This window comes from Tauraco erythrolophus, chromosome 2, assembly GCF_009769465.1.
Source record: "Tauraco erythrolophus isolate bTauEry1 chromosome 2, bTauEry1.pri, whole genome shotgun sequence".
Classification (NCBI taxonomy): Eukaryota; Metazoa; Chordata; class Aves; order Musophagiformes; family Musophagidae; genus Tauraco; species Tauraco erythrolophus.
The window spans coordinates 97,394,024-97,418,335 of record NC_141466.1 but is presented as its reverse complement, the minus strand read 5'-3'; the positions used below and the strand labels follow the sequence as shown (position 1 = coordinate 97,418,335).

The window sequence follows — 24,312 nt, the reverse complement described above, 5'->3', positions numbered from 1 at the left end:
ATGCACTCCCTCAGCGGCACCTCTAGGCTACCTTCCACCAAAGGCAGGTGGAAGAAGCTAAGAGATGAGGCATGCTAAGAAAGATGATGGGAAAGTGATCTCTCAGCAGCCTACGAGCTGCCTGAGACCTGATCAAAGGCAAATGGTATTAAAACAAAACCAGAAAGCATCTAAACTGGACCGACTGGTTAGAAGAGTAAGCTTACAGCCTGGCAACATGCTGCTTCAAATCTTCACCTGCTGAATTACATGAGCCAGTGTAGGAACATGCACTGACCTCAGCATCCCTGGCGCATGCAGATGTAAAACTGGCAGATTTGAAACAAGCCCCTTCCCTGCACCCTGCAGCTGGCCTGAAATACACCTTGATGCAGGACTCACCTTGGAGCTCATCCAAACAGAGAAGTCTCTTCACCACAGTCTAAGCTAAACCACCCCTTGCTCCTCCTCTCACTGGAGAGCCAGGAGAAACCCAGGTGCTGTAGCAGGACCATATCTCAGGCCCCCATAATACAAAGCCTGCACTACCTCTAGATTCACCTCCACCCCAAGTGGATACAAGCTCAAAAAAAACCCAAAACTCCAAAACCCTAACATAACAACAACAAACCTTAAAGCAAACAGTCAAACAAACAAAACAAACAAACAACAACAACAACAAAAAACAACACCCCGGGGAAGGAAAGATGCTGGGCAGGTGAATAACAGCCTCCCGCCTCCCCCTTCCCCTCAGGTGACAGGGGCGGGGGCAAGACGCGCATCAAAATGGCGCCGGCAGAGCCCGCCTTTCTGCCGGCGGAAGCGGGAGTGACGGCAGCGCCGGCGACGGCAAGATGGCGGCGCCCGGCTTGCTGCGCGGGGGGTTGAGGCGATTGTTCACCGGGTTTTTCGGAAACGGTTGGGCCTCAGCGCCGGCCCGAGGCCTCCGGGAGGGTGAGTCCGGGGGTGGCCCTGGGCGAGGAGCAGCCCGGGGGCCGGGGCGGTGCTGTGGCACCGCCCCGGCCCCCGGGCTGCTCCTCGCCCCGTTGCCTCACCGCCGTCGGGAGAGATGGTTGTATTGACTGCAATTCACCCCCTCCCCCCAAAAATACTGTTTCTTTTAGTCTGAATGAGACTCATTTTGTCCTCCCATCTCTTTTTTTTTTTTTTGCAGTCGTGGAGGTGACCGAAGGCAACACGACCACAGTAAGTCCCTGCTCCCCTTTTCCTCAGTAGCTGCCCCTCCTGTGGTTTCTCCCTCCTTCAGCCTCCCGTTGTGTGTGTCCGGGTCCACCCCGCGCCCTAAAGAGGGGGGGGAAAGGGCAAAAGTGTCGATTTTCTGCCTGAAAGACATCAACAGGGTTTGAAGGCAAAGCCAAGGTATGGCAAGTGCAGGTAAGTTGGATGGAGGATTTGGCAGCCGAAGGTCGGGGTCGTCACCCTGTTGCTGGTGATGGGCGGCTCCGGTCAGAGCTGCCTGTGAGCGCCAAACCCCCCACCGCACCCCTGGTAAACTGCAGGTAACACAAAGTTTGCATCTTGTAACACATTTGGTGATAAAAAGTTCTCAGTGAAAGGGATATCATCAAAGACTTTAAATACTTTAAAACTTTTCTGAAAATAAAATGGAAGTTCTGAAGTAACTAATAAAGAAGAGCATTTTCTCAGCTATGGTTTAAGAAAGGAAGGAAAACACTAAAGCAGTAGAATTAGAATTTTGCTTAATTAACACCATCTGATCTGTTGCACTTTATCAAGAGAATTGTCTTTTTATTTTTTAGAAGAAGTACTGAAATTACTGGGGGAGGAAAGGATGTGTAATTCTGCTCACGTTACGTATGCCAGTAAGAGTGTATGCCTTGGATGGAGACAAGTAGCACAGATACTTTGAAACATGTAAATACGATGACGAGAGTGGAACAGGAATTATTTGGGAATAACTAGAAGACAGTGCACTAAATGCTAATCTATACATACATAAATAATAAGGAAGGAAAGGACTTCTTTGCTTGCTAACAAAACAGACAAAATCTGATTGTTCATGCCTTTGAAAGTCTGAGTTTCCTTCTTGTCATATTTGTATTAGTAGACATTGTCAGGTTTGAAACCTGAATGGAGCAGGTTACTTATATTTTAGATACATAATATCTAGTAGAATATGGCAGTTAGCAAGATCTCTACAACTGTCAACAAAAATAAGTTTTAGGTGTGACGAAGAGAAGAGAAGAAAAAGAGACTTTCTAAGCGCCAGACTACCGATCTGCCCAGAGACCTGAAAAGAAGAGCTTGCAAGCATGCCCTGAAGTTTTTTTAACAGAAACAAGGGGGAAGTGTACACACTCAACATAACACACAGTGGATTGCTGTACTTTGCACTCAGTCAGTTTCAAAGGGGATGTAAATTATAATCCTGAAGTCCGAATGCATTAACTGAGGCTTGAAGTAAAAAAGGTATGCATTGCAGTAGCAGAGCCCTTTAGAAAAATAATTCTTCCTGGTTCATTGTAGAAGCATAAGGGACAGTTGGATTTTTCTACTGTATAATGTCCTAGCATCAATCTAGAATCCGTCAGTGCCCATAGATAAGAAAAATCTTGTAAAAAATGATGTAAATTGACCAACTAAAAGGTGATACGTTTCTCAGCATATCCTCTGGTTGCTCCATTTATCCTACCAGCTCCACATCAGTCTTTTCCAAATCCATCTTTCTATGCTCATCTGTGTGTCCTTGCTTTTATCAGCATTGAAGGAAGTGTTTGACACAAACAACATGAATGAATCCCAGAGAAATCTAGATTTCATCAGCATACTGAGAATGTAGAGCCCTTAGATTCCCTTTTGGTTCTTTAAAAAAAGAATAATAACTGAGCGGGTTGTCAATATTAAAGTCCTCAGTGGTTGCAGAATAATTGCCAAAAACTGTACACTGAAATTTATCTGAAGAAAAATTGATATTGACATAGCATTCTGAATCTTTACTCATTTCCAGGATGGAATTACAGTCAAGGTATAATCTGAAGCCAGACTGGCAAGAATCAAGACCAGATACACTGGCTTCCCAGAAAATAACTTTACCAATGAATAGAAAATTAGATACTGGCCTATGTTTTATATTCATAGTTTTGTGGTTTTTTTTTTTTATAAAACTGGCTGTTCTACTTGTGGGGGGAGGAATCTTACTTAAAAATTGACAATATTCTCTCTCTTCGAGGTACTGAGATGCTTGAACTACAAATAACTTACCTGCTTCCATTTTGCCATCACTAAACAAGAAAGACACAAACCCATGGTATAAAATAGTTCTGACAGTTCAGCTGGGTGCCAGTGTCCCATGCACACTTAACAGAAAATGTTATGCTTTTCTCTTCCCAGGTTCTCAGACACAGAACCTGACAGTTCAGTCTAAATCAGTCAGCTTTTTTCTTAATAGTAACACTGCATTCCACCTAGGGTTTCTTTTTAAACTCTCTGGCGCTTGTGCTATTTGAGGCTGTTGGTTGGTGTTCAAAATCTGGTTTTAATCTTAATTTGACCAGAGGAAACTTTCAAAATATTTTTTGGGAAAAAAAAAAAAGATGTAGTCTTATAGTCTTTTCTGTCTGTTCAGCTGCAATTTGAGATAGCGCTTGCTTCTATTCATAAGTCATCAAAAAAAGACAAGTGCACATGTAGATAGACTTCATATTCCTAACATATCTACATTTAGAAAACAAATTTCTCAAGTTCTTCCCACACACTTTCTACATCTCTTTGCATGTTACTTTTGAGAAAACTTGAGTGTTAGATGTCACCACTTTGTAGTGGTCTAGAAGAGATTATAAAACTATCTCCTAAAGGAATTGTTCAGGGAATTAGACTGGACAAAATATTGGTGTATTTAAAAAAACAAAACAACAACAAAAAAACACCACACAAAAAACACCCACCCACCAAACCCAACCAAAAAAAAAAAAACCCAGAAACTCACAGACATCTCTTAACAATCCTTTCTTAAATTTAACTTTTGCTCAGAATTTTCCCTGGTGGCGATTTATAATCTAGCAAGTGCCTGCGTGTTTTGGGCCACAACATGCATCTGCTATTCTGTGACATTCTCTTATTCTCAGAAAAAATGCTTTTTAAAGCTTTTGGCTAAAATGCCATTACAATTTCAGGGTGAAGTGGTTCAAAGGAGTACTGCAATAAACGGAATTCAGGCAACTGAGAACTTCACACTGACTGTGAACTAGTTTACTTTCAGTAAAACATATACAAAAATTTACCAAATGTTTCTCTATGCCCCTTGGATTTGTTCTTTTCCCCATAGTCTGTATGTTTACTAAGTGCTTGGTATATCTATTTATAAGCAAATTTAATAATGCAGATACTGTTCTCCTTACATCTGCGCAATGCTGGTTAACATGTTGTGGACTTGATGAAAAGTATTCCTCAAGTCACAGGTGCAGGTAGAGGTCTAAACTGTGCCTGATCATCATATCCTTTGAATTGTTTCCTAGATTGAAGGGAGAATTATAGAGGATGCTGAAACACCAACTCCTCCAAACCCTTCTGGCCAGTGTCCCATCTGTCGCTGGAACCTAAAGCATAAGTACGATTATGTGGTAAGTTTAATGAAGGAGAGTTCCCCCATCCTCATAACTAGATAAATATTGCTCTCAGATCTACAGACTGCACAACCTGCCCCTCTCGTCTTTTGCTGGTTCTGGTAAAGACTGTTAGCTCCATCTCTGCTTCTCTTGGGTGTAGCAAGAGCTTCTAATGTAGTAATTGTTTGCCTTGGCTGATGGTGTTCCTGGGAAAAAGAAGGATGAGCTCATCTCAAATAGTAGGTTTGGAATTATACACCTGGCCATCTGATCTGAGAAGGGCATATATCTCTTTTGTGCCCAGCTGCCTTTCAGCATTGTACTTCTAGGAGAATCAAAGTGGAGTGCAACATTTAGTCAACTGATTCAGCCTGTTCTAACTCCAGAGAGGCCAGAAGACTTGACTAGATCAATTACATGTCTTCAAGCACTACAATTTCTCATTGGGTCATTGTCCACTAAGGTAATAACTGTTCTATGTAACTTTCAAAACTCTTGATGAGTATGAAGGAGAGCATACGTGTTTACATCTCTTGCAACAGAAAAAACAGGTTTAATTGAAGCTTTTTGTAGGAAATGCTAATTAGAAGTTTATTAACTCGAGAGGATGACTAGCGCTAAATGTAGAAGATGAGAGGGAAATCCTGTAAAGCTTTAAAACAAAAGTACAACAATCAAAAATGCTTTAGAATAAGAAGCCCTGAGAGGGAAGATGCAGAATGCAACTTTACAAGAGGTCATTCAAAAGCAGAGTTTACAAAAGGACTAAGTGGCCCCCATGCAAACTAAAAACCCAGTACTGGAGTTAGAAAAGAAGAAAACCAGACAGGAACATGCTGTTACTAAGATAAGGCAACAGAAAACCCGGAATAAGTTCATGTCAGTAGATTAGGGCGAGAGAGATACAAATGCATCTGGAGGAAGAGAAATCTGTGTGAAGAAGAAAGTCCATTAATGAGAGGAGAAGAGGACTGAAAGCCACATTGGCTGCAAAATATGAGCTGCAAATTGGCTGCTCATATGCAGTCCTAGCACACACACACAAAAGAAAAACTACTTTTTAATATCTGGGTAGTAATGGCAATCTTGCAAATGTAGAACAACAGGAAAAAACAGGTGCAGAAATAACATAAGCATTGAATTAGGTACAGATCAGCAGGCCTGAATTGCATGTAGCCCCAAGGTCTTAAGGGAATTAGGTAACAAATATATTACTTCACGTACAGCATTTTTTTAAAGCATGAAAGAAATCCTAAGAAATTACCAAATGGTTTGAAAATAGCAAGTGAAATACTAAGTAGTTGAGAGAGGAAGGAAAATGATGATGATGATTACCACTTGGTAGATCAAATGTTGCAAATTCCAAGTAAAATGGTATCAACTAGGAGTAAAAACAAATAACCTGTTGGATAGGGCTAATTATGACTCATAAATTACAAAGAATAGGAGTACAGAAAACCTGCCAGATAAAATATTTGCAATTACTCCAGGTAGGTGAAGCAACAGATGTGAGATGTAAATGAAATATCAGTTTAGTATCTTTCAAAGCCTGTGTTGCAGAAATTAAGTTTTCTAGGTTCTGAGTGTTTTCAGTGATTCTGACTTAGGCTGGATGCAATATTACACAGTGAAATAAATTGGGAGCAGGGGATTATATAGTCTTCTCTGGTCTGGTTTCTCAAAAATCTGAGAAAGCTAAAAATACAATGAATTTGCAAATGATAAATTAGGAGAAATGTCAAATACCATTAAGATATGGAAAGTACTACAAACATAGATTGCATTTGGTTTGTGTTGCCCGTGTTTGAATGCAGCGATTTCTTGCAACTCATTTCTTCTTTGTGGTTGCTGAATTGTGTTGTGATCAAAACAGATCGATTGCTTAGACTGGAAAATACTTTCTTAAAGTTAACACAGTTTTATGTGACTTTTAAATGCGAGGAGTCAACAGCATCATTAAACTGGGTAGTTCTACATATTTCCAGAAAGCATTCCATGAGTCACACATTAACAACTCCAGAGAAACTATAAACTGATGCTCAGGAATTAAATGAGCCATGGAAGTCGATTAAATCTTGGAAATTAATATATAGACTCACTTTCTACTGCTGTCTATGGCAGAAGACTCTGTTGCATGTAGAGGTAGCAGTGCCATCGAGAACCAGAGAAGCAATTTTAGACAATGTGGTGCTGTAGAGCCTGAGTTCCAGGATTAGAAGTAGGCTGTTGGTCCCAATAGACAATGTAAAGCATGAGTCTTAGATGTGTTTGTAGAGTGAACTAAGGCTACGAGTTGTGGAGAAGAGTTGTGGATGCCCCATCCCTGGGTGTTCAAGGCCAGGTTGGATGAGGCTTTGAGCGACCTGATCTAGTGGAAGGTGTCCCTGGCTGTGGCAGGGGGATTGGAACTAGATGAACTTTAAGGTCCCTTCCAACCCAAACCATTCTATGATTCTATGCGTTTTCTTCTGCACTTCAGTTCAGTTTGATTCTTAGATCCTGATTTCTACTGTTCAGTATGGAGACAAGAGAAAACCAAATGTGAGGAGAGATGCTGCAGCCAGAGTCTTGAGAATCACTGCTGAGATCGTTCCCGAGAAATTGTTGTCCTGAGAGACAAACTAGGAACATGTCCATCCTGGCTGTAATGTAGTTTTTGAATGCATATGCATCTGATGTATACATATCCAGTACTCCTGCTGTAGGGCAGAGGAGAACCTGGACAAAAAGCTAAAGAGAGCAGTGTGAACTGCTATTCCAGAATGGTAGAAGTTTCTTATCTGAGTATTTAGAAGCATTCCTCTGTGGGGCTGATCAGAACTAGGAGAAAATTCAGTTCTGGAGTAGACCACCTCTTCTGCTTGAATAAGTCCCTTACATGTTTGAATGCTTTCTAGCAGTCATGGATTTTCAGGCTTTTAAATGTTAAGGTGGATAAAATCTCCCTTTTTTGCACAAAAGCACTCTCTGATGTTTTTTTTTTTTGCTGCAGCAGTGATGAGCAGCAGAATCTTGAAATGCTTAAATAATAAAGTGCAGGCATTTAACTGTGTGGGTAATTAAACAGTGGCACAGTTTACTCACTGGTGGTTAATTGTCCTAAAAGTCTGTAAATTGAGAACAGCTATTTTTGTTAAAGATACTGCCTAGTTCATACAGCATAACCTATAATCTGTGCTCAGTAGGAGATCAGAATAGATGGATCACAGTGGTTCCTTTGAGATTGATAAGCTGAGATCAGTCAGTTGCACAGAAGGGAAAGTGTGAGCTTTTTTGCTTGGGACGCTTGTAATTGGACTGAATGAGGCACTATGAAAAGGGAAGTGTTGAATTAGCCCCTGAGGGAGCTGAGTAATATGACCTCATAGGACTGTCCTTTTGTCTTGTGCAACTAGCACAGTCTAAAGTAGTGGCATAATGAGTTACTTTGGCTGTCAGAGAACTGGGGGACCAATGTCTCCAAAGTTATTAATCAACTGAACAGGCATTGTGAGCACTAGCAGGTCATGATTCCAACCTGCCTCGGCTGTGGTGTGGAGGACTGCAGTTGTCTTTGCCAGTTCAGTCTTTAGTCTCTGCTGAGGCTCGGGATAACAGAGCCTGAGGTGCAAATTCTCAGTTTGTGGTCTGTGTGTGTCTGTCCATTGAAACTGAGACCTCAGTTGATTTTTTTCGTATCCGTTAGAGATAAAAAATTATTTTGGTCACTGTCAGGATGCAACTGGATTGAAACCTGTGATCCTGTTACGAAATGCCTGGAGAATGGCGTGCAGCTCCCAGGAGTGAGGGAGAAAGGAAAAACTAGAGTCTTGTATAACTGGATATAACAACTGGCAGACTTGTCTGATACAGCCCAGTAGTAATTTGGCTACACAGATAGAACTCTTCGTGTGGTAAATGAAGGTTTTAATGAATCGCATGCAGCCAGTCAAGGATCCTGCTTTTCAAAGCGTCTGCAGATATTAAAATGCAGAGATGCCTCTGCATTTTGGTTGCCATCCATTCACAAGAACGTGCTGTACATAGTGTTTCGCTTAGCAAGTTTATCCAGCCCTTTTAGAGGTGAAGGCTAAACTTGTTTTTCGTTTTCCCCTTTATCCACTTCAAACATCATTAGTCTGAGTAGGCAGTAAATATGTCATCTTACTTTGGCAGCAATTAGGGGAAACCAAACTGCAAACTCTGCCTGTTAGCCCTAGATTAATTCAATCCAAGTTGTTTTCATCAAGTGCTGCAGATTACAGGGGTGGGAATCTGGGACCAGCCTCATGGGAGCTGTCCAGTGATTAAAGCAAATCCGTGGTTACAGGCTTGGCTGTCCACTAGCACAAAATGTGAATTTCATGGAACACGACGGCACCATGAGAACCTGCCAGATGTATTTTTTTTCTTTGACCGCTCCACATACTGTTCGCTTCTCTCCGCAGCTGCCCTGTAAAGTTGGCTGTACCTGTCTGCTTTCTCCCTGTGGTGAGATGCATCTGTGTGAGTACTCTGGCAGAGGCACCTGGCCTGTTAAGTGTGGGGATCTTCAGAAACGGACAAAGCTGCTGTTGAGTGTGCAGCATTTTAAGCCAAACGGCGTGAGTGTAATTTGGAGCTGCGGTGGCTGGGACATAGATGATTTCAGTTAAGAAATGACTACCACACAAGGGTGTTGGTCAGTTGGTGACACTGTTGGTCAGAGATGATAACAAAGAATGGATTTTCCTGATTTTTTTCCACAGGGAGAAGAAGAAAGACTATTTCCCTTTGCTTCTCGCCTCCCCCGTTTGCATGGAAACATTTGATAACAACCCTGTGACTCTTATGAGGCGTGGTGGTAATACAAGAAATCACTTGGACCACACACACCCTTCACAAGAGCCTGTGGCCTACTTAGGCTTTCACGGCTGCAAAGACTGGAACAGCCTCAGACTTGCCATCAGCTCCCTTTTTCCTCTTTTCCATAGAGTAATGCAGCAGACTGGTAGAAAAGTCTAGAAGGTTTTTCTCTTTCTAGGCACTTGGAGCTGAACAGCCCTTTTTCACTTAGGGAAGTGATATGTTTGTGCTAAATGGCAAATTGAGCTGTTGGTGATTTGGAGAACTGGATGCCTAAACAAGATGAAAAAAGAGGATGGAGTCTTGCTCTGGTTTCCTGAATCAAATCCAGTGCGTTTCAGGAGTGGCCAAAAGTCAATGCCCTTGGACTGTTTGGCTGGCCTCCGTCCAGTTTCCACCAACGCAGCTGGCACCAGCTGGTCCCCTGGTTACTATTCTCGTTGGCAAGGCCATGTGTTAGCTGGGCTGAGGACGCTTTGCTTCCGTTTTAACCATAAAGGGCCTCTCAGGAGCTTGCTGCTAGCTACTCAGCTGTGCTTTTCTTCTTCTTTGGCTATAACATCGCTCTGTATAGCAGTTGATAAGTCATTTTGTATTACTGAGAAGTTGCCTGACCTGCTGTTTTTTCGAACGAGCTGTATCTGAAAATCAGTCTGAACACTTTGTAGACAAGTGGAGGTAGAAAGGAAGCCAGATAAGGGAAGAAGGAAATTGTTGTGTCATGATGATATTAGTGAGGGTGGGATTGAAAGAGGGGCGGGGGAAATACAAAAACAAACCACAAAAACCCAAGATAAACAAAAAACTTCTAAATTTTGACTGCAACACTTGTATGACAGCATCTGTCAGAATTAGTCATGACCAGAAAGCCATACTGAATTCCAGCAGCCCACTGCAGGGCTGAGCTGGTCTTCTGCAATGGGGGTGGATGTATAATTCCTAGATAGCTAGGTTTTCTGATTCTCGTTTTATGTCCACTTGTGATTGTTTGCTTTTGCAAGGGCAGTAAATGAAGCTAGGAATGCACCAGGGAGCTCTTTGTAAAAGAGCAAAGATAGTGGGGTGGGAGCAGGTCTGCAAATCTGTGACCAACAGGCAGAGTCAGGGTCACCTAATGTGAAGAGCAACAAATACTCTTTGTTCTTGCCTGTTGCCCTAGACAAGGGGGTGTAAAGTGCTGACGTATCTGGTTTGAATTCTCATTCTGTCGGGGTGCTCACTGGCAGGTCCCGTCCAGCCTGCAGGCAGCCTCCACATGGTCCAGTTACCTCAACTATGAACATGTTTACAACAGCAGTGGAAAAGTAGACTCTCAACCAGCAATAAGTCTTGTCAACAGATGGGGAAAAAACAAGCACTGAGTCTCCAGAGGCCCTCTGGGCCAACTTACGCTGACGTCAGCATGTCAAGGGGACCTGTCTGTATTGGCCTAAGGGGTACACTTGCACTGGTGCTGTCTGTGGGAATGGAGAGCACATATCTAAATAGTGGATTGTTGTACTGTATACAGTTAATGGGATACTCGTGCAACAGCTGTTGCTGCTGTGTTTAAAAATTTGTCGTCCCAGCCCTGTGATACTATCTGATCCTAGAGATCCTTTTAATTTTGTTTTTATTAAAAGTGCTTTACATTTCTAGAGTTCTTAATTGGAAAGGTCAACAGCAGCGTTATCTAAATGATTCTTGAATCACAGACGAACCCTCGGCATGCTCCGCATGCTCCTTCCATCCAGCGTGGCCATAGCAACCCCACCTAATGCACGCACAGTCAAAGGACTGAAGGCAGCAATTTATCCTATTAGGTCTTTCTCATCAGCACACGTTCTTTTTTTACAAAAAGCTTCTTCGTGCGAGATCTTGGACCATTTCCCTGCTCTCCACCCCTCTGGAGAGACATGAGGGAAGTTCCACCATGGGAAACTGGATAAAAGTTTGAGGAGTAGCTAGCAGAGAACAATTGTGCTCTGAGGGAACAAGGAGGGGGCCAGAGGTGATCTAACATATCTATGACCTTTAGGATAGCAGCTGTGATGGCATTTCAAGTTGTGTAAACATTGTCCATCTGTAGGTCTTGTGTAACTGTGCCTGAGTACCTAGGACTCATTATCTTAGCTAGAATCTTGTAGTGACAGTGAAGTAGCAGGGATTGCAGCTGACGTCTTGTGTTTACACTAGTGAAGTCAGGGGAAGACTCAGACCATCTGAGTGACCTTACTGAGCTAAGCTGGCAGGCGGAGCAACAGCAAGCAAAAGCCACTTGTTGTCAAGCTGCAGCCAAAATGCGTAGGAAGGAATCATTGTTTTGTTTTGCTTTGTTTTGAGTTCTGTACACAGCATGAGGGTCAGCACAACACCTAAGGATCACAGCAGTTATAGTAGCTGTAGCTGTAGCACTGATGGTTTTGCTCTTCTCTTGCTCCCTCAGGACGTCTTGCTGCTGAGTCAGTTTATCCGTTCTGATGGAGGGATGCTGCCACGAAGGATCACAGGCCTCTGTTTGGAGGAGCACAAGAAGATTGCTGTCTGTGTGCAGATGGCTCACCGTGCAGGTACCCAGCCTTGTCCTGCGACAACCCCATACTGTGGAGTACCCATAGAACCCCTTTAGAGGGGTCTCTCACCCAGTTATTATATCTCAATGAGATGTCATTGTCCGGTCATCCAGCCAACTCATTATGGTCCAAGTGTTGGGACAGGATGATAGACCAGAGACTACTTGTTCCACTTTCTGTGTATCTTGGCTTCTGCCTTGGCAGCAGACGTTTATCCCTGTAGATGAGTCTACCATTGCAGAAAAATCTGGGAAGTGACTCAGTCTCTAGTAACTAATGATTAAATAGCAGCTTCTGAAACTACTTGATTTAACGTAAGCTTGACCTACCCCTGTTAATAACATGCACCTGTCTACCATCTGCCATGTGAAGACTTTTTTGCTTTACGCTGGGAGTGGGACTCAGGTTGACACAGTAGAGTATTGTGAGTAAAGTAGGCTTTATGCCTGGTTCTTGAGTTGTATCCAAGTTCATAGAATAGAATCATAGAATGGTTTGGGTTGGAAGGGACCTTGAAGTTCATCTAGTTCCAGTCCCCCTGCCATGGCCAAAGGGACACCTTCCACTAGACCAGGTTGCTCAAAGCCCCATCCAGCCTGGCCTTGAACACTTCCAGAGATGGGGCAGCCACAACTTCTCTAGGCAGCCTGTGCCAATGTTTCACCACCCTCAGAGGGAAGAATTTCTTCCTTAGATCTAATCAAAATCTACCCTCTTTCCATTTAAAGTCATTACCCCTTGTCCTATCACTACATGCTGTTGTCAAAAGTCCCTCTCCAGCTTTCTTGTAGGCCCCCTTTAGGTGCTAGAAGGTCTCCCCGGAGCCTTCTCTTCTCCAGGCTGAACAACTCCAACTCTCTCAGCCTGTCTTCATAGCAGAGGTGCTCCAGCCCTTGGATCATCTTGGTGGCCCTTAAATGGACTGAGAATTTTGACAGTCAGATTTTCATCCTGGAGATAGAATCTGATTGGATACCAGTCCCCTGTGTCCTCTCAGAAGGCCTCTCCAGTGAGCCCAAGTGTCTGTCTTTGGTGTGGATTTCCTCTCTATAGCCAGCAGAACCTCCCAGCTTCTCTTTGGCTGGGGCGCGGGTTCAGCAGTGACTAAAGATAAAATACCCTTTTTACTGTGCCTGAGTTTTTGCTGTGCTGTGCCTGTGGTGACCTGTGTTGCCTGGCTTACAAGGTGTAATGTAGCCTCTGAACGCTATAGAGGTAAAGAGGCACTGTAGAATATTCTCACACCTTTCTTTCTCTGTTTCAGGTTTGTTGCCAAACCACAGGCCTCCACTTCCTGAAGGGCATATTCCCAAGAAACCCAAGCTCAACAGGTGAATAGTCTTGTCTTCCCACATCTCTTCTTTTCAGGAATAGATTGGAAGAGGAAAAGCAGTTCCTTATAACTGGGTAAAATATACCTCAGGCAACAGGGCTCGTAAAGAGTACTCACAGCGTTTCAGAGAATCATGGAATCATAGAATGGTTAGGGCTGGAAGGGACCTTCAAAGGTCATCTAGTCCAACCCCCCTGCAAGGAACAGGGATATCTCCAACTAGATCAGGTTGCTCAGGGCCTCGTCCAACCTGGCCTTGAACATCTCCAGGGATGGAGCATCCACCACCTCTCTAGGCAACCTGTTCCAGTGTTCTACAACTCTCATGGTAAAAAATTTTTTCCTAATATCCAATCTGAATCTACCTCCCTCTATTTTAAAACCATTACCCCTTGTCCTATCACAACAGGCCCTCCTGAACAGCCTCTCCCCATCTTTCTTGTAGGCCCCCTTGAGGTACTGGAAGAAGGTCTGTCACAATATTCTCTTGTCAGTCTTTTGAGGACAAACAACATCTCATTTAAACCATTTATCCACACAGGATTAGAACTGCCACACATGTTAGAGTCTGCCCTCCCTTCCTTCGCTGCACTTGCCTCCTCATCACTAACACTCAGTAGAATGCCAGAGATGGAGTCACTGCATCACAGAGTAGTTGAGGTTGGAAGGGCTTCTGGAGATAATCTAGTCCAAGCCCCCTGCTCAAGCAGGGTCACCTAGAGCAGGTTACCCAGGACTATGACCAGTCAGGTTTTGAATAAGGGTGTTCTTTACACCTTCCCTTCAGGTATTTTTAAACATTGGTAAGACCCTCCTGAGCCTTCTTTTCTCCAGGCTGAGCAGTCCCTTCTCTCTTCGTCTTTTTGTGCCTGGCCCCCAATAGCAGGGAGGGTGCCCAAGAAGAGGTACCAGCAGTGAGTGGGGGGCTGAGCAGCCAGCAAGGGCCCATCACGAGCCTGTTCTACTCTGCCCAATCCCTGTTTCCCCCAGTCAGCCATTCGCCCTCCGCCTGCCCTTCCTGTGCAAACAGGCTCTCTTCCCCCTCCCTGGCCTGAATGGCCCCTGGCCTTTGGTGGGCGAAGGAAAAGCCTGTGGCCACCTCCTCTGCTGTGCTGGGCGCTCAGAGGTGCTAATCCCCTGTTTATGACCTCACACTCTGTTTCCATGGGGATGTCAGAGCGGTTTATGAACCTCGCATTAGCAAGCCGTGGGGTTACCAGAGGCCATGGGGCTGTTGCTGGGAGAGCTTAGGCTGCAGGGCTGGGGGTAGCTGGAGACCCCTGCAGTTCAGGTCTGACTTTCCGCAGTGCAGATTTGAGGCAAGATCTTGGAAATGTCCCTTGGATACTGACAGGCTGTGCACTGGGTATAAGTGAGGATCAAATTAGAGCACTCTACGTTTGATGCAGCCCTGTTGCCATTCAGATACTTCAACTCTGAAAACTTCTTTCTTGTATCTTACAAGTCTCTGAAGTTCTTTAGAAGCTGTGTCTATCTAGCAGCTGTGAGGTGGAGCACATTATCTAGTTAGCATTCACATAGCAACCCTGCATAGCAGGTTAAGACAGGAAATGGTAAATCCTGTATCTTGCTGGAATCACACCAGGACCCCAGATCTTATGCCTGACTCTTATAAAAATTGTTCTGTAGACTTCTAGTGAGAACAAAGAACAGATACCTCCGGATACATTCTACATGCAAGTAGGTTTGCTACACCTCTGAAATTAGGAGATTTAAATTGGAGATTAGTATCCAAGCGCTCCCTATTGCATTGCTTGTCCCTCCCTACACCACCCTTGTTTTTCTTCTCCCAGCAAGGGAATGTAACAAGCAAGGCAGAAGCAGAGTTTAGGAAAAGAGAGGAGAGCTGTTGCTGAGGAGATGGAACAGCATTGAAATAGGCAGGCTTTGGGGACTGGATGGAGACAAGAGTATGGGATCAAGAAATCAGATTGAAAGTTTTAGTGGTGGAACTGGAACTAAACAAGTGAGTCCCAGAGCCAGGATAGAGCACAGACGTGTTTCAGGAGTGCTCCCCTGGTCCCTCATGTTATTGTCGTCTCAGCCTGCTGGAAAAGGAAAGCTCTGCATGTTGGAGCCTTGCAAAATCTTGGCCATTGCAGTTCTGCGAGAGTTTTGACTGTGCATGCTCCCACCTGTGCTTCCCACATTGCTCTCTGGAACAGTAGCTGGCACCACATAAGGCAGGAGATATAAATTGCTTCCTTTAGCCTGAAGGGAGGACTGAAGGGTACCCGCATGCTGAAGACATTCAAGCAGTACTTATTTTGGCAATGAAGCCAGAGCTCTTATCAAAAGTTTCCCACATAAATGACTCGTCCAGGCTTACTTTGTTTTTGTCTCTGTACTTGTTTCTAAAGCTTTCTGTAAGCCTTCAGTAATATGGGAAGCACTCAACCAGCGGTGCTACCAAATGCAAGTGAGTGGCAGGGGAGGACGAACAGAATTGGCTGGGACTTTAGAGTAGAACAAGCTGCCTGGCTCAGTGCCATGAGAACATGACCAGGTCGTCCTCTAATCCTGTCTGGTGTAATATCAGGGCTGCGCACCTAACTTAGCCCGTCCCTTCACTGCGTTTGTGTCCACTGGGTTTTTAAAGATCGGTCCATGAAAGGATGAACAGGATGTACAGAGAGCCTATCATATCAGGCAGTACACTGCACAGTTAAGTGATGTATTTTCCAAATCCTTGAGCTTCAGCTCTTCTTGAGATCACTGCACTGTTTGCCCTAGTTGTCTTCACCTCTCTGCCTAAATGAGAGGTAACAGTGCCTTTTTGCACAGCTGCTGTAGCCCTGGGAATGCTAATGGAGGGAAACTGAGGTGCCCCATAGTATGCTTGGGCCCCTTGTTAAAGTTCTTCCAAGACAAGAACACAGGTGACGTACGTTCCTTAACATCAGTTTTAGCAGCCCTTGCGCTTTCCAGCTTTGCCTGCAGTGATGGCTTTTTCCATGCACCACTAGTGGATCTACTCTGAGTGTGGTGTTGAAGTGTGCTCTTCTGCACCCCATCCCCTCCAAAATAACCCTCACCAACCACACTTCAGGAGCAGATTGAAGTGCCCATGTTGTAGATGCTGGACCTATTGAATTGCCACCAGCTGCTTGAGGGACCTTTAACCTGATCTGTGAAGGAACCAGGGATCCTGGCACAGCAGCTTTCCCATTGCTGTGCACTGATGCTTGCAAAAGTGAAAGAGGTGTCACTGTCTTGGCTCTGCAGGAGTCGGGTCATCCTTCGTCAAAATAAAGTAGTAATGCAGAAACAGGCCAGTGACCAGAGATGGAGACAAACTTGTGTCAGGGCTGCAAACTGAAATGGATAGTTCTCCCAGGTGGCTAGTAGTATCCAGTGTACCGAGAACTTAGTGCATTCCCAGTCACGTCCTCCATTCCTGCTGTCTCTCCCCCTCACTCATCTGCACGTACTCTCTTGCCATCAGGAGCTTGCTTTGCACGTGGAAGAAAGCTTTGCGTACAGAGGACACAGTTCCTATTATACTGTTCCTAAATAGGAAGGTGCAAGGCGAAAAGAACAGACAGAGCACTGGAGAGGAGTATAGTCTCTCTCAAGACTGTGACAATAAGCTTTGCCCTGCTGAAGGACAGCATTTCTCTCAGTCTTATCTGTACTTTTGTGTGCTCACCCCTTCTGCCCTAAATTCCTCTCATTGCCCCCCTGTAAGCAATCTGTTGTCTAACTCTTCACTCTGAATTGAGAAATCTTGCACTTTTTTAACGGAGGGACTTCTGAGAAGTCACTGTCTACTCCAGATGTTACCTCACATATTTCTGAGAATTCTTACCATCTGGGGACAGAAAATCTTACATTGAGCTGAAAAATGTTTTGCTGATGGTAGAGCTCTTGACATTAGACTACACCATCAGCTGCTAGAGTGACGGTACCGAGATAAAAGCCTAAGACAACCTTAGGAACTGATTCTACTCACATCACCTGAAACTGAAGGAGATTCATTGTGGGGAGTGCAACTTGAAGCTGGAGTCAGAGCCCAGCACCTCTACCATAATACAGACATGAGCGTTTGCTTACTGCATGTAGACTCTGTGGATGTTCTGTAGACTCAGAGCAGCAACCCCTGTGTGGCAGAAATCTGGCAGATTAGTTCATTTGGATGACCAATCCCTATCATTTCTCTCCAGTCTTGCAAAGTTCTGGTTAATGCTCCCTTTGGCCAGTCTTCTTCTAAGGTTGTGTCAGTATTTTTGAGAGCAGCTTCATCTGCTGCCAGAAGAGGAACAAACCACACTGATGAAAAACTACTTTGTCTCTGCTCTTTGGCCCTGAGATGATGCACAGGCCAGCTGCACAGGAAGACCTCTGTGGCTCCTGGGCAAAGGTGCTAAGGAAGTACATAAAGAAGGGCTTAGGAGCTGTGTTAATGTATACTTTTGAGAGCACCAGAAGACTGCTCACAAGCTATTCCTTGGCTGCACTTGTGGCTATCTTGACCAGAACGTTTGGCCTGTGTCACAGTCACCCTGCTTAAAGTGAGCCTGCTTCAAATACAAAGGGTCTGGCATACACTGGCCATCACCTAGCTGAGATTAAAATGTAACATGCCACTGCATGGAACTATCAGCAAACTGTCTTAACAAGGGTCAGGGGTGCTGCCCTGCCATTGATCTAGTCATGTGAAGTGTGGATTTATCATTCAGAACCCCTCTGCCTTCTCTGCTCCTCTAGAAGATGCTCTTCTGGTGCTTACTCAACTATGTTTTCCAAAAAGCAAAATCCCTGCTCTATTCTCTGAAGTGGTTTTATTGTCTCCATTGTACGAACTTTGGACGTTCCGTCCTACATGCCCCAGATTTCTCTGCTTTGCACTGGGTCACTTGGCAGCTGGCCTCTTCCTACCCATCCCATTTCCTGATCCTGTTTCTGCAAGAGGAAGAGCAGAATGCTTTGGGAAGTAGTGGCCTGCAGATCCCGCCTTGTTCTTGGTCATCCAAGTGTCTAGCGCAGTATGGGATCACCCATCCGGGATGTAGTGTAAGGAGAAGAGGAGATTGAGAACTGCAGAAGAAGGTACAACATGAAAGTGAAATGCCAGTTTGAGCCCAGCTGTGGTCATGGGGGTGGTAGGAGACATGTGAGAACACCTTGTGGTCAGAATTCAACTAGAGAGCACTCCACAGTGCTCTCTTCTCCCCCCCTGCAGTTGAGACACTGTCCAGGTGAGACTTAACATGATATTTCTCACTTCTTGGACTTCAGTTCTTTGCCTTTTTGCTTTCTGCCTGGTCTGGTTTTGACAGCAATAGCTCATGAATGTTATCACTGCTTTACTACCTATGGGCGCTTTTGCAGAAATATGGCTGTCAGAGTACCCACATCATCCATAAACTCTTGAGTCTACCATCCTCTTCCTCTCTTCCATATCGTTTGTCTGCAGAACTTGGGACATGGAAAACCAATGAAGTTTACCCCCATCAATGCAGAATTACTCTATACAGTTCATTTTCTCATGTTTGGCCCAGTCTGGGGCTTTCACTGTTTCCAAGAGATGATTCCACAAGCAAATCTGCCTTGCAGCCAAGGATTGTTCCCTCATCCTCATCCTGAATTCTCCCTTTCATAACTTTATGCTGTTATTTCTGCATCCGTTTGTGCTCCAGCCTGGCATGTTCCAGTTAAGTGGTGCAGAAACAAAATATTTTCACTAGCCCATGAGGCCAAGGAAGTTCTCAAGGATTTCACTAGTACCATGCAGAGTGACAGACTGTTCTTGTATTCCAGAGGCATGTGTGTAAGGTCACCACACACCAGAACCATTTGGGAAACTGTCAAGCACAGCTGTGTGTCAAACTTCTGTCCTTGCTTTCAGGAATGGAAACCTGAACAGCTCAGCAGTTTTCTTTCCAGCAGGGAGGTTGTTACGTGGATGGTGTCACCGAGTTCAGGCTAGCATCTAGATGTTTTTGTGATGTCAATATAGCATTCATTTTCTTTTGGCAGGTCAAAAATATTGGTTAAAGCACAAACACTGTGAAGTTGTTCCCTTTCCAGAAGGACTGAGGGATGTCACAGGTTCCCTGAGTCTGGGCTCTGTCAGCAAGAGGTGCTGTAGATTATGGAGTACATGATTTTAAGTGCTCAGCTGCCACTCCAGCTTTCCACTGGAAGAACAGAACTCAGCACAGATAATATCCAAGTCAATCCCTCCTCCATCAACTGAACTGAAGAATTTGCTATGTGTTAGGAAAGAGGCAGGTTCCATGTGAACTCCTCATGAGTTATAAAGTTCTCGGGCCTTGTGGACACCTTTCATCCCTCGGAGCAGAATCTGGTTTCACTGCTATCAGCGTTTTACTCAGCAGCATGTGGTTTCTCTCATCTGCATGGAAACTCTGCTGTGCATAGCATGTGCATTCAAAAGCAAAGAGCCAGAGCGGCTGCAGGTGAGCAAAGCCAAGAGGTGTCATGGGAAGGGATGTGGCAGGGAGGAGGCAGTCTTGCCAGCACTTTGATCGAGTGTTTCCTGCAGTCTGTAGCCCTCTGCTTTCTGCTTTTAATCCAAACAAAAGCCAGACTGAAAAAGTTCAGTGAGGGTTCAGAAGTTCAGCCTTGAACTGCACCAACTTGGCCTTTGCTTGGGCTGTGGGCAGGACTGCAGTTGCCCTATGGGTAGGTCATTTCCTTTACCCAGCACATGGAAGCCCTGTGCCTACTCCTAGCTGTTAAGCAGCAGCCTCTGAGTGGGGGCTTTGGGGCCCTCCTTCTCACTGAATAAAACCCATGGAAATGGACTTCCACATGCCACAGAGATTTCAGGTGGTTGGAATGGCTGCAGGTTACTAACCACAGTTGTTTTCATCCTGTTCATATCTTGCCTTTTCCCATCAGGGAAATCCCACCAGGATTCCCATCACGCTTTATCCAAACGACTCATTTGTGCAGCTGGAGTCTAGGGATTCTTGTTGCTGCCCAGGATCTTACAGTACTCAAGGGGGCAAGCAGAGCCCCAAGGTGGGTTGCTGGTCCCTGAGATTCACAGTTCTGTCCCCCTTTGTCCAGAGTGAGAGTTCTGCATGCTGAGATAACCCGTTAGGAAGCTGCGGACCAGCTGCATTTGGCATCCACATGGAGACCCTGTCCTGACAACCCTCAGCTGGTTGAGAAAATTCGGACCATCTGCCTGTGTGTGTGTGTGTGTGTGTAGGTTATTGTAAAAACTCCCCAAGACAAACAGTGTGGTTGGATACAAGGGAAAGTTGGGTGACGTGGCTAGAAAAGGGGGTACGCTACCTTACATGGACAGCAGAGTTTGCAGAAAAGTCCTGTGTGCTGGGCTTTGGAGCTCTCATATGTGACTTTTGTGGATTGTTTTAACTCTCAGGAAGAAAAAACTAATCTGCAAAACAGTAGGAAGTAGGGTTAGTCAAAGAGGAAAAGGAACTTTGTAGACTGACTGCTCCCAGGCATCAGGCTTTTGCCACTGCTGAATCAAGGTAAAAGAAAAAAAAAAAGGCAGCAAACAAAATAGGACAAGTTTGAGTTTGGGACAAAGCAAGTATTAAAAGCACTAAAAGCAAATGTGCTCCAGGAAGGGAAAGCGTCCAAATGTCTGTTTCAGCTAACAATGAAAAGCCCCAGCCTGCAGTCCCCAAAGGAAGCCAAAAGCCTGGACCAGAGGGCTGGATTAGACCTGCTCAAAAGAGAAATAACAAAAGCTTTAAAATCAGGCCATTACTAAATCCTTCTTCCTATGCAGAATTGGGGTGTGCACTTCCAGCCCCCACACAGAAACAGAGGGATTTCTTAAAAAGCCACTGTCTGTCTAAACCTGCACACAGCATTGATGTGTATCTCACATTCACACATTCACTTCTCTCCCAGTGAGATCATTTATTATCACGGGAGCTCTTTCCCATAAGCGTGTGGACACGTGACCAGAACTGCACTTGGCACACTGATGCATTAAAACAATTTGGGATTTTTTTGCTCCTTCGCTGTAAGAGCAGTCTTGCCATGTCAAAACTTGCACTACAGGATTTTCCCTACAGCAAGGGGAATGTGCAAAGAAAGACCTAGCCTCACGTGCCTGTCAAATTACCCCTACAGCTTCTCCTGGAGGAGCTGCCTTGCCATGGTTCTTTGTCGGATTCCAAACTGGGGACCTGCATTTGGACTCTGAACTCCCTTTGCTTGTGAAATTAGAGACAGGAGAGTCTCTCCTACTTCCTGTCCTGATGTTGTTATGTAAGGGATTCCACTAATGCACTAGCATAGCATTAAAGGTCAAAAGGGACTAATTTAATGCACACATAGGAGAAGAAGTGGCTGGATCTTGCTCTACGCCGTCTCTGAAATCCCTCCTGCTCTTGCTTCTAGGTGGTTTAACTGTCATAAACTCCTCAAAGCAAAAGCAAAGCATTTTGGAAGTGGCTTCATTTCAGTGGCAGGAAACCTCCAAATGTGATTAATTTTTCCATTTGTGCTGTTCGGGATTGCTGAGGAAAAATACTGCTAGGAAAATGGGCTGCTGTTCTATATTCTGTAGCTGCCTGGCATAGCAAGCTTTCTTTGTAGTTCTCAGGAATGTGCCAAATGCCTTCAAACAAATGCATTACATGGTCTCTGTCCAAAGTTCTTAATATTTCAAATTTACACGATGCAAATAAAAGGTAACAAAGCTGTTTGGGGAGAGGATGACTGATTGAGGTTACGTTAAGACCATGGGATTACTCAACAGAGGCATGCAAACATCGCTGGACAAAGTTTATCAGTCTGTTCCAAATTCTAATTTGTTGGAGCATTGTTTGTGCAGATTATGGTAGGGTTTTACTTTAAATCTTTATTGTCTGAAAAGACTCCTCTTTCTCTAAGGACCTCCGTTCCCCTCTCTACTGGTAGCAAAAGATTTTAAAGCCTAACAAAACTCCGGGCCACCCAGCCACAGGGTAAGATTTCCAGTAACTGATTCTGGGTCTGAAATCCCCTGCCTGTTTGCAAAGCCAAATCGAAAACTTCAAATGGGTAAAACGCAGAGGATATTTGCCTCCGCGAAATCTCTTGCTCTTCACAGAGATTTGTAGTTGTGATGATAATTCCATTCTAGTACCTCTTAGACTGTAGGTTCTGACTTCCTGCACCAGCAAGTTGCAGTAGTATTGTACAGACAGCACTAAAGCAAATTTGGACATAAAAAAATACAAGACTAGGCCAGAAACCCATCCCATGCAGAAGAAATAAGCGATTATCCACCAAAAGTAAACAAATCCCTTTTTAGAGACTTTATTTCTCACACAGTTTAGCCTTTGTAATTAGTTTACCTTATTGAGGCCAGCTGTTGAAATAACACCTCCCATAGAGCCTGGATGCATTCAGTCTTGAACTCAGTTGCAATGAAGGAATTTGGCACTGCAGTTTAGCTACAGGTGGACAACTTTGCCAGCAGCCTGGAGACTACACCTGATCTGTTTTGTGAGGCTGGAAGTCAAGCAGGTGCCACTGGGTTCAGCACAGAGGTGCAGCTTAGAAGTTCCAAAAGAAACAAGAATTTCTTTCCAGTGGTCCCTTCTGAATTGAAGGAGCTCTGCTCACGGTTATTCCTTTTATAAAGAGCCATGTGGGGAGGCAAAGGCTACAGTGCCTGCTCCTGCTTCAGTTGGAACCTTTTCTCAGTGATCAGTCAACTGAAATGCGTTTGTGTTGTTTTGACAGGTATCTGACCCGCTGGTCCGTCAGATCTGCAAAGCCCATCTGGAAAAGGGGCCCTAAGTGGTGCAAAAAAACCATGCCAGTCGGACACCCTTTGTTGAAGGATAATGTGAAATATACGCACAAGCCTCTCTATTTAAACCACTAGTGGCCAGAACTGGCATAGTCGGTAAGCACAGCTGTTTTCCACCGTTCTGCCTTTTTTGCAAGTTTGTCAGTATCTCCAATTCTCTTATTCCAAAACTGTCATTAGTACTTTATATTGTCTCCAGTGAATAAGCTGGGATCTGCTCCTCTAGGAGAATACAAGATTCAGCAAAACAAAGTTCAATGTGCAGAATGATTTGGAGAAAGCAGAGGGCAAAGACTTTTACCTCAAAGCCAGATAGGGTCCGAAGGCTTTTGTTTCACTACGGTCCACAACTGCATTTGGAAAAGGATGTTTCCTTCTTTTTCCAGCAATGAATGGTGATTCCCCATTAATGTGTGTTTCAACTCAGATTTGCCTCATTTCGGCTTTCATGACTGTGATACTGGTGGAATAAGAAGACTCCTACAGCACTCTGTTTCCTTGGCTGTAGCAGAAATTGTTGGTGACTACTGAAATTAATTTTTTTTAATAATCTGTGCTATGCATAACTTGCAGCAGAACACCTGTGGCGGTGGCAGACAGGCCTGTGTGCGTCTTACATGTCCTCTTAGGGATTCCTGGCTTGTGCTTCGCTCCTGGATCTAGCAAATACAGAACGTTGACATCCCTAATGACTTGGCCTGTTTTTTTCACCTTGCAAATACATTTGCCATAAGTCTTACATGTCAGAGATATGGCTGCTTCCTGGGATAGTTTGAGGCTGATAGATGTGCATAATTTTCCATCCTGTAACTAAAACGTGCCACCATTTCTCTCCCTGTGCAGTACATGTGTGTGCTTCCAGCTACTGACCACTGCTACTTGAGAAGTGCTACTTATGGGCCTGGCATGCAAGGCTCATTAAATTTATCAGGGTCATTATTGCTTTGGCTCCATTTCTTTGGTTTTTATCTGGGGGCTACAAATCAACACAACTTTTTATGTATTACTATGCCACTTAATCTTGTACTGCTTTTATCAGAATCATCTGCTAATACCTATCAGCATGGGCAGGAACAAAGGGTAAGGATAAACCCGTATTACCCAGGAAATCAAATTTGATTATAATGGTTCTTTTTAGCCTTACTTTGTGAAATGGAAGCCTTACACTCAGCCCCTTGAGCTGGCCAAGACCTTTTTGCTTTGGGAGACACAGCCAAGACTTCATTAACTATACTGAGATAAAATCTCTGGCTGACCGTC

General features: G+C 44.5%; 1 protein-coding gene across 2 annotated transcripts; it reads left to right on the top strand.

The window, feature by feature from the left end:
• The first annotated feature begins 832 nt into the window (after nucleotides 1-832).
• MRPS18A (mitochondrial ribosomal protein S18A) lies at nucleotides 833-23,731 on the top strand. 2 transcript variants are annotated; one of them, XM_086628262.1, is made up of 6 exons: nucleotides 833-933; nucleotides 1,154-1,185; nucleotides 4,476-4,580; nucleotides 11,815-11,938; nucleotides 13,206-13,272; nucleotides 22,983-23,731. In XM_086628262.1, exons 1-6 carry the CDS (start codon nucleotides 834-836, stop codon nucleotides 23,125-23,127), a joined length of 573 nt encoding a protein of 190 aa, XP_086484388.1. In that variant the 5' UTR covers nucleotide 833; the 3' UTR covers nucleotides 23,128-23,731. The 2 variants fall into 2 exon arrangements, with proteins under 2 accessions (XP_086484388.1, XP_086484395.1); XM_086628269.1 differs by lacking the exon at nucleotides 22,983-23,731 and adding an exon at nucleotides 19,275-19,523.
• Nucleotides 23,732-24,312: the final 581 nt, after the last annotated feature.